The sequence below is a fragment of the Phocoena phocoena genome, chromosome 13 (assembly GCF_963924675.1).
Source record: "Phocoena phocoena chromosome 13, mPhoPho1.1, whole genome shotgun sequence".
In the NCBI taxonomy this organism is placed as follows: domain Eukaryota; kingdom Metazoa; phylum Chordata; class Mammalia; order Artiodactyla; family Phocoenidae; genus Phocoena; species Phocoena phocoena.
The window spans coordinates 77,697,705-77,711,272 of record NC_089231.1 but is presented as its reverse complement, the minus strand read 5'-3'; the positions used below and the strand labels follow the sequence as shown (position 1 = coordinate 77,711,272).

General features: G+C 35.7%; 1 protein-coding gene across 2 annotated transcripts in view; it reads left to right on the top strand.

Moving 5' to 3' along the window:
• MED13L (mediator complex subunit 13L) overlaps window positions 1–13,568 on the top strand; it is a 299,615-nt gene that overhangs the window by 226,507 nt on the left and 59,540 nt on the right. For both annotated transcript variants that reach the window (XM_065889573.1, XM_065889571.1), the window contains exon 5: window positions 10,576–10,721. In XM_065889573.1, coding sequence (XP_065745645.1) covers window positions 10,576–10,721 — 146 coding nt within the window. The remainder of the gene's footprint in view (window positions 1–10,575; window positions 10,722–13,568) is intronic.

Below are 13,568 nucleotides of genomic sequence, written 5' to 3'. Positions count from 1 at the left end.
TGTCAGTTGATCCTTTTTTGTTCTTAGCAATATATAATGCCTAATTAGTACTTTATGAGAAAATGGTAGAAAAATGTATGTGGTTCCCTATACCCTTCCACTACTCTACCCCCCAACGTTGTTACTGTCTTTTAAAGTAACCAAAAAATAGATTAAAGGTTTTGTTTCATACTTAAAAAAAAAAAAAAAAAAGAATCCAAGCACGTCTTAAAGTGAGCAGTAAAAGTACTTTAATGGTTATGAGTTACCTAATATAAATGTCACTTTAATCTGTATTCTCTGCCAGGCAGTCTCCCATTGAATTTTCAAAGGGTTATCCAGAGGCTGAGACTAGATAACCTGGCCTAGTTTAGTAAACCTCAAGAGAGATTTTAATAAGATGACTTTCGTAAGTCTCCTCAAATATTGTGTATATCAGCTTCTGATTTCCAAGCACACATCACTGACTAGAGCAGCTCCTATGTCTATTTTGGCATCTTGAAAATTAATTGTTTGTACCATCAGGATGGGAACCCTCACACTCTTCCTGCCTTTTGATCAAAGATAACACTGAGTCAGAGCCTCCACACTGTCATTTGCTTCTAGTACGTGAGATACCCAGGGAGAAACATTAAGTCCTTTAGGCCACTAGAGCATTGTTTTTGCATTAATGCAAGAGGCGTTGCTGCTCTGTTACCACTACAGTGCCAGGAACAGTACCCTTGTGATGGGGAAGAATTAATGCACCACCACAGTGCCGAATTTACTGCTGAGGAGGACCGACTTAGCTTTGAGGTTGGAAGGATAGAAAGGAACAGTCATAGAGCTTGCTGATTTAATTTCTCTTATATATATATTATATTGCATGTGTGTGTGTATTTATAAATATACATATGTGTTGTATCACATATGTGTATACCTATATACATGAAGAAAAATTGTTCACTGAGGCAATTTTGTATTGAAACAATGTAACTGGTAACTTTCTTAGAAGGGTGATCATTCATAGAGTTGTAATGATAATTTAACAGTTATAATGCAGGTACTCTCTCATTTAAAAAAAAAAAAGTATGTGCCATTAACTTTCCTGGACATTTTCATTGCCTTTGTAATCAGGTTTAACTTCTAATTTAAAGGGAAGATATCTGAAATAGAGCATCTCAGGATTTTATAAAATAATTTAATCAACTCTTATTTGAATATTATATAATGTCACCATCTTTTAAAAAGGAGATGAAAGTTAAGGCCTGTCCAGTAAGAGAAAGGTCAGTATGCCAGTGAGCAAAGGATCTCAACGTAGTCTTTGTGAAGGCTGACAAAGTAAATGGTATATTTTTAAGGAAAGGAAATGATAAAGTAACATTAGCAAAATATTCCCAAATGAGGATGTATAGAGTGAGGCAAATTACTTCTTGCAAGAGATTGGGTTAATGACAGCTTGGAAAATTTTAAGATAATAATTTCATAACACAGAAAGCATTTAGATGAAATTATCTAAATGCATTCTGCATTGTGAATCTGTTACCAAAACACTTTTACACTGTGAGAAGAACAGGAGTTTATTAATATTCATTAATGCATTTTGAAAGCACATGTAATACTTGCATTCTGAAAACTCAGTGTAAGAAGTAAAAAAAAAAAAATTGTTCTTAAGATTTAGAATATTGTAAGAGAATAAAATGATTTGGAAGACAGTACCTCCTTTTTTGCATTTTTGCAAATCCTTTCCCAACTATACAGATGCAACCCACACCAGCCCCCCTTGTGTTTCCTAAGTAAACAGTTTTTAAAGTTCCCTTTTTTCTCTCACTGGAAATTACATTTACCTCCTTCTCTTAATAATAATTAATCTACTCACTTTAAAAATATTCATTGTGGGGCTTCCCTGGTGGCGCAGTGGTTGAGAGTCCGCCTGCCGATGCAGGGGACACGGGTTCGTGCCCCGGTCCGGGAGGATCCCACATGCCGCGGAGCGGCTGGGCCCGTGAGCCATGGCCGCTGAGCCTGCGCGTCCGGAGCCTGTGCTCCGCAACGGAAGAGGCCACAACATTGAGAGGCCCGCGTAACGCAAAAAAAAAAAAAAAAAAAAAAAAAAAATATTCATTGTGCACATCAACTGTTCTTGTTCTCTTCATGATGGAACTCGCTAAAGAAAAGTCATTTAGTCTTTGGTTATGACTAAAACTGCATTCATCCATTCAGTGACTATTAAGTGTTATATGTCTAGGTGCTGAGGATACAGAGGGCAGTGGGACAGACATGGTTCCTCCTTTCAGGGGGCTTACATTATGGTGGGGGAGACCATCAAAATAAATACTTGCAAATTGTGACAAAGGCTTATGAAGGAAACAAATTGGGTGATGGAACCACTGGATGTATGAATTAATGTAGCAAGAGATGACACTGGAAGATAGATTGAAACCAGCTTTCTTGAAATATAGTTTAATTTTACTTACTGGACCCCTGAGAAGATAGAATTTGAGTCAATTATAACACTAAGATGGAATATATGATATTTTATAAATGCTAGGAAAGTTTGTTCTGATTTTTTTGCTAAACCTCTCCTCATTCCCATGGGTTCATTTCATTCCTTCTATAAACTGTTAATTCTTTAAGATTGCATAGGTTACAAACCAATATAAGATATTGTAATTATATGATGAGGGCCCGTTTTTGAGATTTAATATTAAAGCACACAGTTTTAACTGAGGGTAACCAGAATGTCTTAATCTTCGTATTTCTACCCCTTTGAAAGTCTCTGGGGTCTTGCTACATTTTAAAGTTTTTAGGTACTTTGCTTAAGAAACTATAAAATACCCAAGGGCTGATTCTGGTCTTGTTTATTTCCACATGTCTAACTCCAGCAGAGTGTTTGGTACAAGATTGGTAGGTGTGCTTAGTAAATACTTGTTAATTAAATGAGTTCTTTTGAAAGTATGGGTGCCAAACAAGGGTAAATACTCTTGGCAGCACAGAATTAAGAGGTCTGTGTGAAAAGAGCTCATATAGACGGCTCTATGGAGAAAGAAGTGATATTGGACTTTGAAAGATGGGATTTAAGGAGAAGGAAGGAGTAGGAAATTGTGTGGAGTTATAAGAATGTAGGTGGGATATGCACAGAGTATTAACCGTTCCAAACTGGCTGTCATTGAGAGTTTATACATGGAAGTAAGGTTTTAAATACTACATTAAAAAAAAAAGTGGGTTGTACCAGAGTCTAGAAGGCCTTGCCTGATATGAAGGGGGTGTAGTTTTTTCCCTCTGGGCAGTGGGGACTATGACATGGGATTGATTTAGTAGTATAGATTTTGATAATAAATGTTTTAGGAGGACTGATTTGGCCATACTACTTAGAGTAGATAATAGACAGAGTAAAGGAACAGAATTCCTCAGTGGCATTTACAGAAGAGAATACCCTGTTGATCTGTATGGTTAGTCCTTATTCTGTGCTAGTCTCCTTTCTAGTTCAGAGAATATAAACTATCTTGGGTCCCAAAGAGAGTCATACCATAGTATACTCCATAGCTGTCAGTGATATCCCCCAAGCAGGTTCCCTCTAGAAGAACAGATAGAGGGATCGTCAGAAATTCTCAAGACTAGGGGTAGGTTTTCCCTAATAAATTCTTGGCTGGAGTATCACAGCTTTTTTTCCCCCTCATATTCTTCACTGTCTCATGACTGAGAATTCCATGGTTATTTCACAGTCTCCAAATAAAATGCCAGAAAATTTTAGAAGAAAGTTACAGCGTATCACAAACTCAAGTAAGTGATTAATGCAGCATCTACCCAGTCCAAGCACCATGCTAAGTATGGGTGTCCAGAAATGATAGATAAAACATGATTTTTGTCCTCACAAAACTTAGTCAGATGGACTAGACATAAAACTTAAGAACACTGAGGTGCTTTGACTGAGATATATACAGAGTAGTTTGGGAGCATTTTGCCTGTTCTGGGGCTTTAAAGATGATTTCTTGAAAGAAATGAGTAGGAATTAGATGAAAGAGAGGGGAAGTTTATTCTAGACAAAAGAACAGCATGAACAACAACAAAAAAAGGCATTTGCAGTAAGTGTCCAGTCTTGGTGCCCAGTGGTCAGTGCCTCAGGTTACTTCCTCTTTTTGGTTTTCAGGATTGTTTGATGGTGACCCTCCCTCCTTGCATAGGCATCTTCCCTCCTTCCCTTCCTCGAATCAGTTGGCCTAGTGGTTTGTTTTCTTTTAGTGTGCTCAAAGAACAAGTTTTGATTTTGTTTTTTTTAATAAAGGATACATTTCTTTTTTTAAATTATTTTATCTCTGGCTGTGTTGGGTCTTCGTTGCTGCACGTGGCCTTTCTCTAGTTGCAGCGAGCGAGGGCTACTCTCCGTTGCAGTGCGTGGGCTTCTCATTGCGGTGCCTTCTCTTGTTGCGGAGCACAAGCTCTGGGCACGCAGGCTTCAGTAGTTGTGGTACACGGGCGCAGTAGTTGTGGCTCGCGGGCTCTAGAGCGCAGGCTCAGTAGTTGTGGCTCGTGGGCTCTAGAGCACAGGCTCAATAGTTGTGGCGCATGGGCTTAGTTGCTCCATAGCATGTGAGATCTTCCTGGACCAGGGCTCAAACCCACGTCCCCTGCACTGGCAGGCGGATTCTTAACCACTGCACCACCAGGGAAGTCCAAGTTTTGATTTTGTTAATCATTTCTATTGCCTCACTTCTCCCCCCGCACCCTAAGTTTTTGTGTTTTTGTCATTATTTTCATCCCTCTATTTCCATTGAGTTGACTTTTTTGTTGTCTCCCTGTCCAACTTCTTGATTTGAAAGCTTATCTCACTTATTTTAAGACTTCCTTTTAGGTATGTAAGGATATAAATTACTCTCAAAGCACTGTATCTCTCAGATTTTGACATGTATCACTTTTGTTGTCATTGTTTTAAACATTTTTTGATTTCCATTGTGATTTCCTCTGTAACCCATGATTTATTTAGGGAGTGCATATTCAAGTTTCCAAACAAAGTGATTTTACTTTAACCTTTATTTTTTAAACTGTTGATTTCTAACTAAATTGCACTGGGATTAAAGAGTGTATAGTCTGTGTGGTATCAATTCTTTGAAATTTAGGACTTGTATCCTAGTTCCCAGTCCTTTCTTGTACATCTTCCATGTGTCCTTGGAAAGAGAATAGATTATTTCTTGAAAGCCAACATATATATTTAAGTTTGTATATTTTTATCTTTTTTTGGTATTCTGAATAATTTGCTTATTAAATACTGAGAAAAGTGTGTTAAAATGTTTATCAAAGATTTATAAGTTTCTCCTTGTAATTCTACCATTTTTTTCTTTATATATTTCTAAGTTACGTTGCATACCATATGGCTGTGTACTTACACACTCAAGATTGTTTAAATTTCTTATTGGATTCTCTGTTTATTATTCTGTAATGATGAACCTAAGTTTTAAAAATATTTTGTTTATTGCTGTTTCTGTACCAGCTTTATTTTTATTTGGATTTACCTGGAATATCATTTTCTACTCTTTTTTTTTTTTTTGGTGTGGTTTGATTTTGTATGCCTTGTGTAAGCATTATCTAGATGGATTTATTATTTTTCAGCTATTCTGATGACCTTTATCTTTTTGATAGAGAGGGAACAAATTATATCCGTATTTCCAAATTCATCTTACAGTTGTCTTCATATTCACAATGATGCAGCCGTTAAAATGTTTTAAAATTTTTTTAATTTCCTTTTTTAATCAACTATAATAATTTTTTTAAAGAATAAATGCTTTAAAAATTTCCTTTTTAAAATTTCCTTTCCTTTTAAAAAGGAAATATCTCTAATTCAATATCCTTGCACATATAATTTTCTTAAGATTCACACCTCAGTTTAAATGCTCCCCCTTCTTTCAGAAAAGTTTTTCTCTGACCTATTCCTTTTTAAAATAGCACTCCCATTATTTTATATCTTAGTATATTTATTTCTTTTTTTAAATTTCTTTTATAACACAAAAGTTATTTATAGACAGGTTATTTAGTGATATTAGTATTAATACTACTATTATACTAATCATTTTATTTACATGTTGATTATTTGATCTTAGTCAATAGAGGGAGAAAGATAAAGGAGCCCTAAAGGAGTAACATGCTCAAGTGAAGAGCAAGTAAAGAGGTAGAAATAAAGACTACTCAGGAGTGGCAGAGAATGAGAATGGGAGTACTTTTACAGAGAAAAGGAAATCTGTAATCCTCTAGGATTCTTGGGAAGAGTGAGGTAAGTGTAACTTACATACATGTTTAAGGCGAAAAGGAGGTTAAATGAAGAATTGCCTACATCAGACCCTATTTACTGAGTAAAGAGGGGAGAATAAACGGAGCTGAGAACGTTGGAATATTTGTTAAGTGGTGCACCCTAAAAGAACAGAGGTTAGGCTCCAACTTTAGTTAGGGTGAAATTACAATGTGTATTCATTTATTACAATGTGTATTCATTTGAATAGTACCTTCTGGTCTATGGCAGTAGGGGGTTAATAGAAATGATGCAGGGAGTGACTTAAGTTACGAAGTATGTGGTCATGCTGATGATGGAATGTATTATACAGGGCGAAGGTAGCATTGGCCTAAGGTAGAAACATCGAAGGTAGAAACATCATGAATGCACTGTGAACACCATGTTAAGAGGGGGACCTGAATTCTTATTCCAACTGTGCTCCAAACTATTGTGTAACTTTGAGCACAGATTTGCCTTCCCCCGAATTAGAAGGGGGTTGAGCCTGATCATCTCTAAAGCCCTTTTCAATTTTCAGATGATGAGAGTATATGAAATAGATGGAGTTGAGTGATTAAAGGTTCAGGTAAGAGTGGGTAACGGGTGAGAAGAAGTCAGAACATGTATGAAGCTTGTAATAAGTTTTACCTCCTAACTTTGTAATAAATGTTACAAAGTTCATTGTAATCAATGAACTTGTTTTCAGTGTTCATTCACAATTCTGATCTCATTTACCTATTTAAAAATATAAGTTGGTAGAGATAGAAATTAGTATTCTCATTTATAGACAATCTAGCTAGAGGAAAGATCACTAAATTTCAAGTCTAATTCCAGCTGTGTTTCTAAGAATGGCATTTGCAAGCCACAGGTTTTATCCTATTTTCTCATCTGTAGATTAGGGGGGTTGACTTCTGTATCATACTACCTGAATTTTACTTTTAGGCAGGTTTCTAGGTCAGGGTAATGTGGTAGTTGTTACGTGTCTGCATTTTATAAAGACATTTGACATATTAATCTTTTAGATTGTCCTTTGTAGACAAGAAATAATAAATGTGTGGCAGCACTTGGGAGAATTTGCAACTTGGGAATTACCTCATAAAATGACACAGGATTCTTTCCTCAGTATAGTCTTATTCACCGTTTTTAGCAATGACATGAATAAAGATATTGATGGCTTGCTGATTAAATATCCTATATGCTGGATAACAGAATCAAAGTCAAAGATGATCTCAGCAGACTTCAACTAAGAGCCGAATGGCGAGATGAAACCCTGTGGATTCCTCTGGTTGGGCCAGCAAGCACACTGCATAAGATGAGAGGCAGGGGCTTCCTTCAGATCTTGCCTCCATTACTTCTGTGTGACACATGGCCCTACATGCAAAAAGCATAAAAGAATACTGTGAATTCTTTCTTTATCCTGGGGTCATGCCACTTCATTCCCCAAAGGCAACCAAAATTATTAGGTTTTTAAGTGTATACTTCAGGAGAATTCTACTCTCTAGTGTCAGAATTGTCCTCCCTGCCCTCTTGTTTCATGTAATATTAGAGAAAAATAAATTTTATAGCTGGAAAAAGATTTATGTACCATAAAGTTCAATGATTCTCAAAATGTGGTCCTTGGGCTAGGAGTAGCAGCAGCAGCATCACTGAGAACTTGGTAGAAATGTAGCTTCTTGGGGCCCATCCTGGACCTTCTGAATTATTACTTCTGGGGGGCCCAGCAATTTGTGCCAGCAGCTGATTTTACATATGAGGAAACTATGATCAGAACAGTGAAGTAACATACCAAACATTATATAGTTACTGGTGGCTTCTGTTATATTTCACCCATAACTTGCTCTTTTTCTTGTGTAGTTTTGTCTCTTTTAAAAAAACATGTTTTGTTTTTAAAGTTATCAATATAAAAAATAGGCCATTGATTCACTTCCTACCTTTTTCATTTGTGCTTCTCTGTGTCTTTTGGGACATAGCAAATTCAGATGAATGCTATTTTGAGGTTTTTATCACGATTCTTTAGACTTAGCTGACTTTTAAAAACCAAACCTTAAATCAGCTCCCTGCTGTTTTTTACATGCAAGACTTTTTGGTTGTCTCAAGGGTGACCTCTGACTTCTTTTCCAGACTCCTTTCCCATCATGTCATGTCTCTCCTCCTTTTAGAATTTCGAAGCTATATCCTGTTCTCACTGCATCTACTCCTTGCCTCATATTTCCTCTCTTTCTTTTCTCTCTGCACTGAAATCAGCTCATTTGATTTCATCTTCTTAAAGCATTTGGATCTTCCAAATTGAAAAAATTAGTATCCTTTAGCCTTCCCGTGGCATTTTGGTTTTTCTATTTCTGGATTTGTGCTTGGCTTTATTTTGTTAATATGCATTTATATCAGTCTTTTGTTAGTTTATATGCTCCTTGAGGACAAGGATCGTGTTTTATTTGTTGTCACTTCAGGCTTCTTGCACCATTCTCCTCACTTACTGGTTGATAGACAAATGTTGGTTGCATTTGTGTTCAGTGGAATGAGAACATACTCTGGGCTGTACTCAGTATCTGTAACTCTAACCAGTTGTCTTATAAATGTTCTGATGACTGCATGGGATAGTAGGCACAGTAGGGATAAGTCAGCTCCAACTCCTCCACTGAATTTTACAAATGGAAAATTACAAATCCACAATCAATTAATCTTTATTTTGGTGTTCTTATGTGCCTGGCATAATGTTGTGCATGGAGGATGATATGTTTTCAGTGTCATTTCCGTAAATAAAGGACAGCACATTTTTACTATTGATACTGCTTTATACTTATATACATTTAAATTACATGCATTGTTCCTCTTTGTGAACTTGAAACTTAGGTGTATGGTGTTAAGGAGATGTTTAAATTTTTCAAAATTATTAACAAAATTTTAGTTGGTATCTTAAGATTAAGATACTCTGTTGTGGGGCTTCCCTGGTGGCGCAGTGGTCGAGGATCTGCCTGCCAATGAAGGGGACACGGGTTCGAGCCCTGGTCTGGGAAGATCCCACACGCCGCGGAGCAGCTGGGCCGGTGAGCCACAACTACTGAGCCTGCGCACCTGGAGCCTGTGCTCCGCAACAAGAGAGGCCACGACAGTGAGAGGCCCACGCACCGCAGTGAAGAGTGGCCCCTGCTCACAGCAACTAGAGAAAGCCCTTGCACAGAAACGAAGACCCAACACAGCCAAAAATAAATAAATAAATAAATTAATTTAAAAAAAAAAGATACTCTGTTGTGCTAAATACCCAAATATCAAGACTAGTGTTTCCTATTGACGAAGCTGCACATTCTAGTAAAATACAAAATTTTCTCAGATCATCTCAACATACTTGTCAAGGAAGAATATATATGCTTCACTGTGGGATAGAGTGGAAATTTTATCATTTTTATTTCAATTTTTCTGTAAAGCATTATAATTTTATACTTAAATTTAGTTTTTTGAGTAGTACTCAAAGTACACTTTATAATGTTTTGGAGAACTTTGAAAAGAAGGAAATGTTGGAGATGAGTTTTTAAATGGTGGTTGCCTGGAACAGTGATTTTGGTTCATCAGGCAAATGTTCTTATAAGCTGTCTTGAGAAATGGAGATGTTATGGGTGGCTTAGGACCAAAGTTAACAACTTTGAAAGAATGTGCCACTATATTAATTTTGAAATTATTTTTCTCCAAGACACATCATTTTTATCAATTTTTAGCTAACTGTGTGGAAAATGGAGAAGTGGAATGCTTTAATAAAATTTTGTGATCAGAGGTAAATTGTAAAAATTAAATATAATAGATTACCAGCCCATTTAGAGGCTCATATTACCTTAGCAGTTGTATATGGGGAATTTACATACAGCAGGGTTGTTGATTGCTGTTTTTAGATCAATAATTTTAACCTTACTGTAACATTGTAAGCTTGTAAATTTGATCTTATTGTTGTCTTATTGTTATGTCATACCAAACATATGCAGAACTCTTTTGTCATTGTTCTAGAGCCATTCAGTTCAGATAGTAATACATGAGAAGGTAGAAAAATGTTATGATTCTTCTGTCCTTAGGAATTTATAGTTGGCATAGGAGACTTTATGCAAAGGAAACAGAAAGCATTCTGCACAATAGCTTTCAGTTTCAGAGTGGAACATAACTAATTTTTCTATTTATCTGGAATTTTAAATTTAGTTTGTCAAGTTATTGTTATTTGTCCACAGTCAACTAAAAGTTTGTGCTTATTAATATCATCAGGGGCAGGCTTTGCTGGATGGTAATAAAGTAAAGCTGTGTCACATCTGTAGTTCCTGTCTCTAGCACCTGTTTCCTATGAAAATGTAGAGCTGAGTTTCTCATTTTTTCTATTTTAGTGAGCATTTGTCCTGTGCTTTCACATTCTTTCTTCATGGGGAAAGTAATGTATGCACAAGTGTGGAGATTGCCCAACACCAGCCAATTTATTTGATCAATGAGGAGCATATACACATGGCTCAGTCTTCACCTGCACCATTTCAAGGTAAGTAAAAGATGATGTCCCTGCTCTCCACCCTTCCCCACCAAGTGGATAGCCACCTTTCCCAGTAAGGTTTTACAGAATGAGATACTATCTTGAATAGTTAAGCTAAGCAATAAGGATGATTTCTGAAGAAGAAAGAGAAGACCACAAGCAAGTGATAATAGCTTGCTAGTTTTTTACTGAAAGCTTCTCACATACAACATGGTCTTATGTGTATTGAGGAATAAAATGTGGAGAATTTACTTTATATCAAAAGAGGATTAATAAGTATTTGAAAAATATAATCCAATGAGTAATTGACAAATATTATAAATTAAAGGTTTTCAGTGTCCCGTGGTTTTAGGAATGTAATGACTTACAGAAAATTACTGTTAAACTTTGTACTATTTGAAATTTCAACCAAAATCAAATTTCTAGAGTTATATAGTATGTAGTTTCTTCATTGATATTAATATCTTATTTTCTTTTAATTACAGGCTACATTGTTTGTAGGTATTTGGTTGTAATTTAACTTACATTCATATTTTCATTAGTTCTCAACTAATCACCTAGATATCACCAAAATAATGCTATGTCCCTTTTTCTCTAGCTGTGCATTCTAAAGCTTTGATTTTGTGTTTGGAATTCATAATTTTCGATGAATAACTCTTTTTAAATGTTATAATATTAAATCGAACCATATAGAAATACCTTTTTTAGTTCAATCTGATTTATCAGTTCTAGCGATGTCTGGTTGAAACAGTCTTAGTATATCACAAAATGTAATTTTAAAATGTTTTTTAATAAAATTAACTAAAGTATTTTTATTGATATAATAGTCTGTCAAATGAGTATTTAGCCTCCATATTATTTACGATGACTTTTTGGTTTCCTACAAATGATTCTGATTTAATTTGATGAAAGCATCTTTTTCTTACCTTAAGGATTATTAAGGTTTTTTTTAAGGTAAAAAAGAACATTGAACCTCATGTAATTGTGTCCTGATTATTGCCTACATTTTCCTCCATCTTGCAACACATTTTAAGCTATTTACTTTATTATTCTGTAATTTTGGATGTTTTGTGTATGAACTACTATGTAATTCGAAATGACCCAATTCTCAAACTGTACACTTAAGAGTTGTACAGTATGTGCATATTTAAAAACTGTGTTATTTAAATACTGTGTCAGGATTATTTAAATACCGTGTTTCCTTGTTATAGAGTCATTTAAAAGGCAGTTCAGATAGTAATACATGAGATTATTTAAATATTGTGTTTCCTTGACTCTGAAAGTGTTGAGGATCATCTGACTTTAGATTTTATTTATTTATTCATTCATTTATTTATTTATTTTTTGGCGTTGGGTCTTCGTTGCTGTGCGCGGGCTTTTTCTAGTTGTGGCGAGCGGGGGCTACTCTTTGTTGCGGTGCATGGCCTTCTCATTGCAGTGGCTTCTCTTTGTTGTGGAACACAGGCTCTAGGCACACGGGCTGCAGTAGTTGTGGCTCACGGGCTTAGTTGCTCCGTGGCATATGAGATCTTCCTGGACCAGGGCTCGAACCTGTGTCCCCTGCATTGGCAGGAGGATTCTTAACCACTGTGCCACCAGGGAAGTCCCTGACTTTAGATTTTGTCGAGCAAAATAAAAGCATTTACTTATGATAATAGCAGAGGGCATTACTAGTCATGAGGAAAGATAGTATTGGCAATACCAGGTCCCTATAGACTACTTATTTTAAATCTTACTGGTTTCTTACTAATACCTTGAATCATGGACGACTTTGTGGGGCATTATCCTGCCTATTTCCCATGATTGGTGAGGAGAAGGTACATCCTTAGGCAGGTGTTGGCATATAGATAATTATAGTGAACATAACCATATTGATGTGGAGATTTCCTAGAAGTGTTAAAACAGGAAAATTGCCCTTGATTATGTGTGTTGGTTAGATCAGTATTTTTATCCCATTTGGATCAGTATGGAACAGCAGAAAGGCAACACGAAATATATGATGTCTACAGCCATCTCTGTCTTGATTGATGTGATATATCATCCAGCTGTTAAAAAAATAAAGCCATCCCCCAAAATGGACTTCCCAGTTAATGCCTATGCTGAGATTTTTTATAAATCAGGATTAAGGAGAAGTAACCTTTATCCCCAGAAAAGTGTTATTCGGAAGGTCAAAATACTCACCATGAGACTAAGAACTGGCTGAGTTATACAGTATTACATTAGCTACATTTTTGTGTCTAGCTCAGTGAAAATGACATCGAGGTCAAACAGTGAAAGAATAAGAGAGAGAGGGACTTTGAATCCTTTATTTTGCGTAAAATAAATTTTATTTAGAGTTGTTTAATCAGCAGACCTCCAAAACAGTCATAATTGAAATTATACATAACATTATGTTTCAGACTTGGTACATTAAGGCTTTCCTGCTATTAGATGTTTTATGTATATATTATTTTAAAATTACCTCAAATATTTAGGAAGTCTCAGGAAACCATAGGAAGAATGTTCAAGTCCTAGACTGGTTTTGGGGTATATGTATTGAATGGTCTTCTTTTGTCATGGAAGATTCAGTATTCACATTATATAAACTATTACCAAACAGATGTTTATATGCTTTAATGTATAGATAGTTTATATATTGTGTGTTGATATAGCTGTCAGACAGTGTTATACCTCCCCCATCTGATTTCCTTCAAAAATTGATTTGCGTTGAGAGGCATATAAATAAGAAGTACTAAAATGAGAAAGTTTTAAAAATTACACTTTAAAAGGAGTTAGGAAATAAAGAGCAATATACATTAAGTGATACTGTGCTTCACCCTAAAAATTACCATACATGTAGCATTACACTTAAGCAAG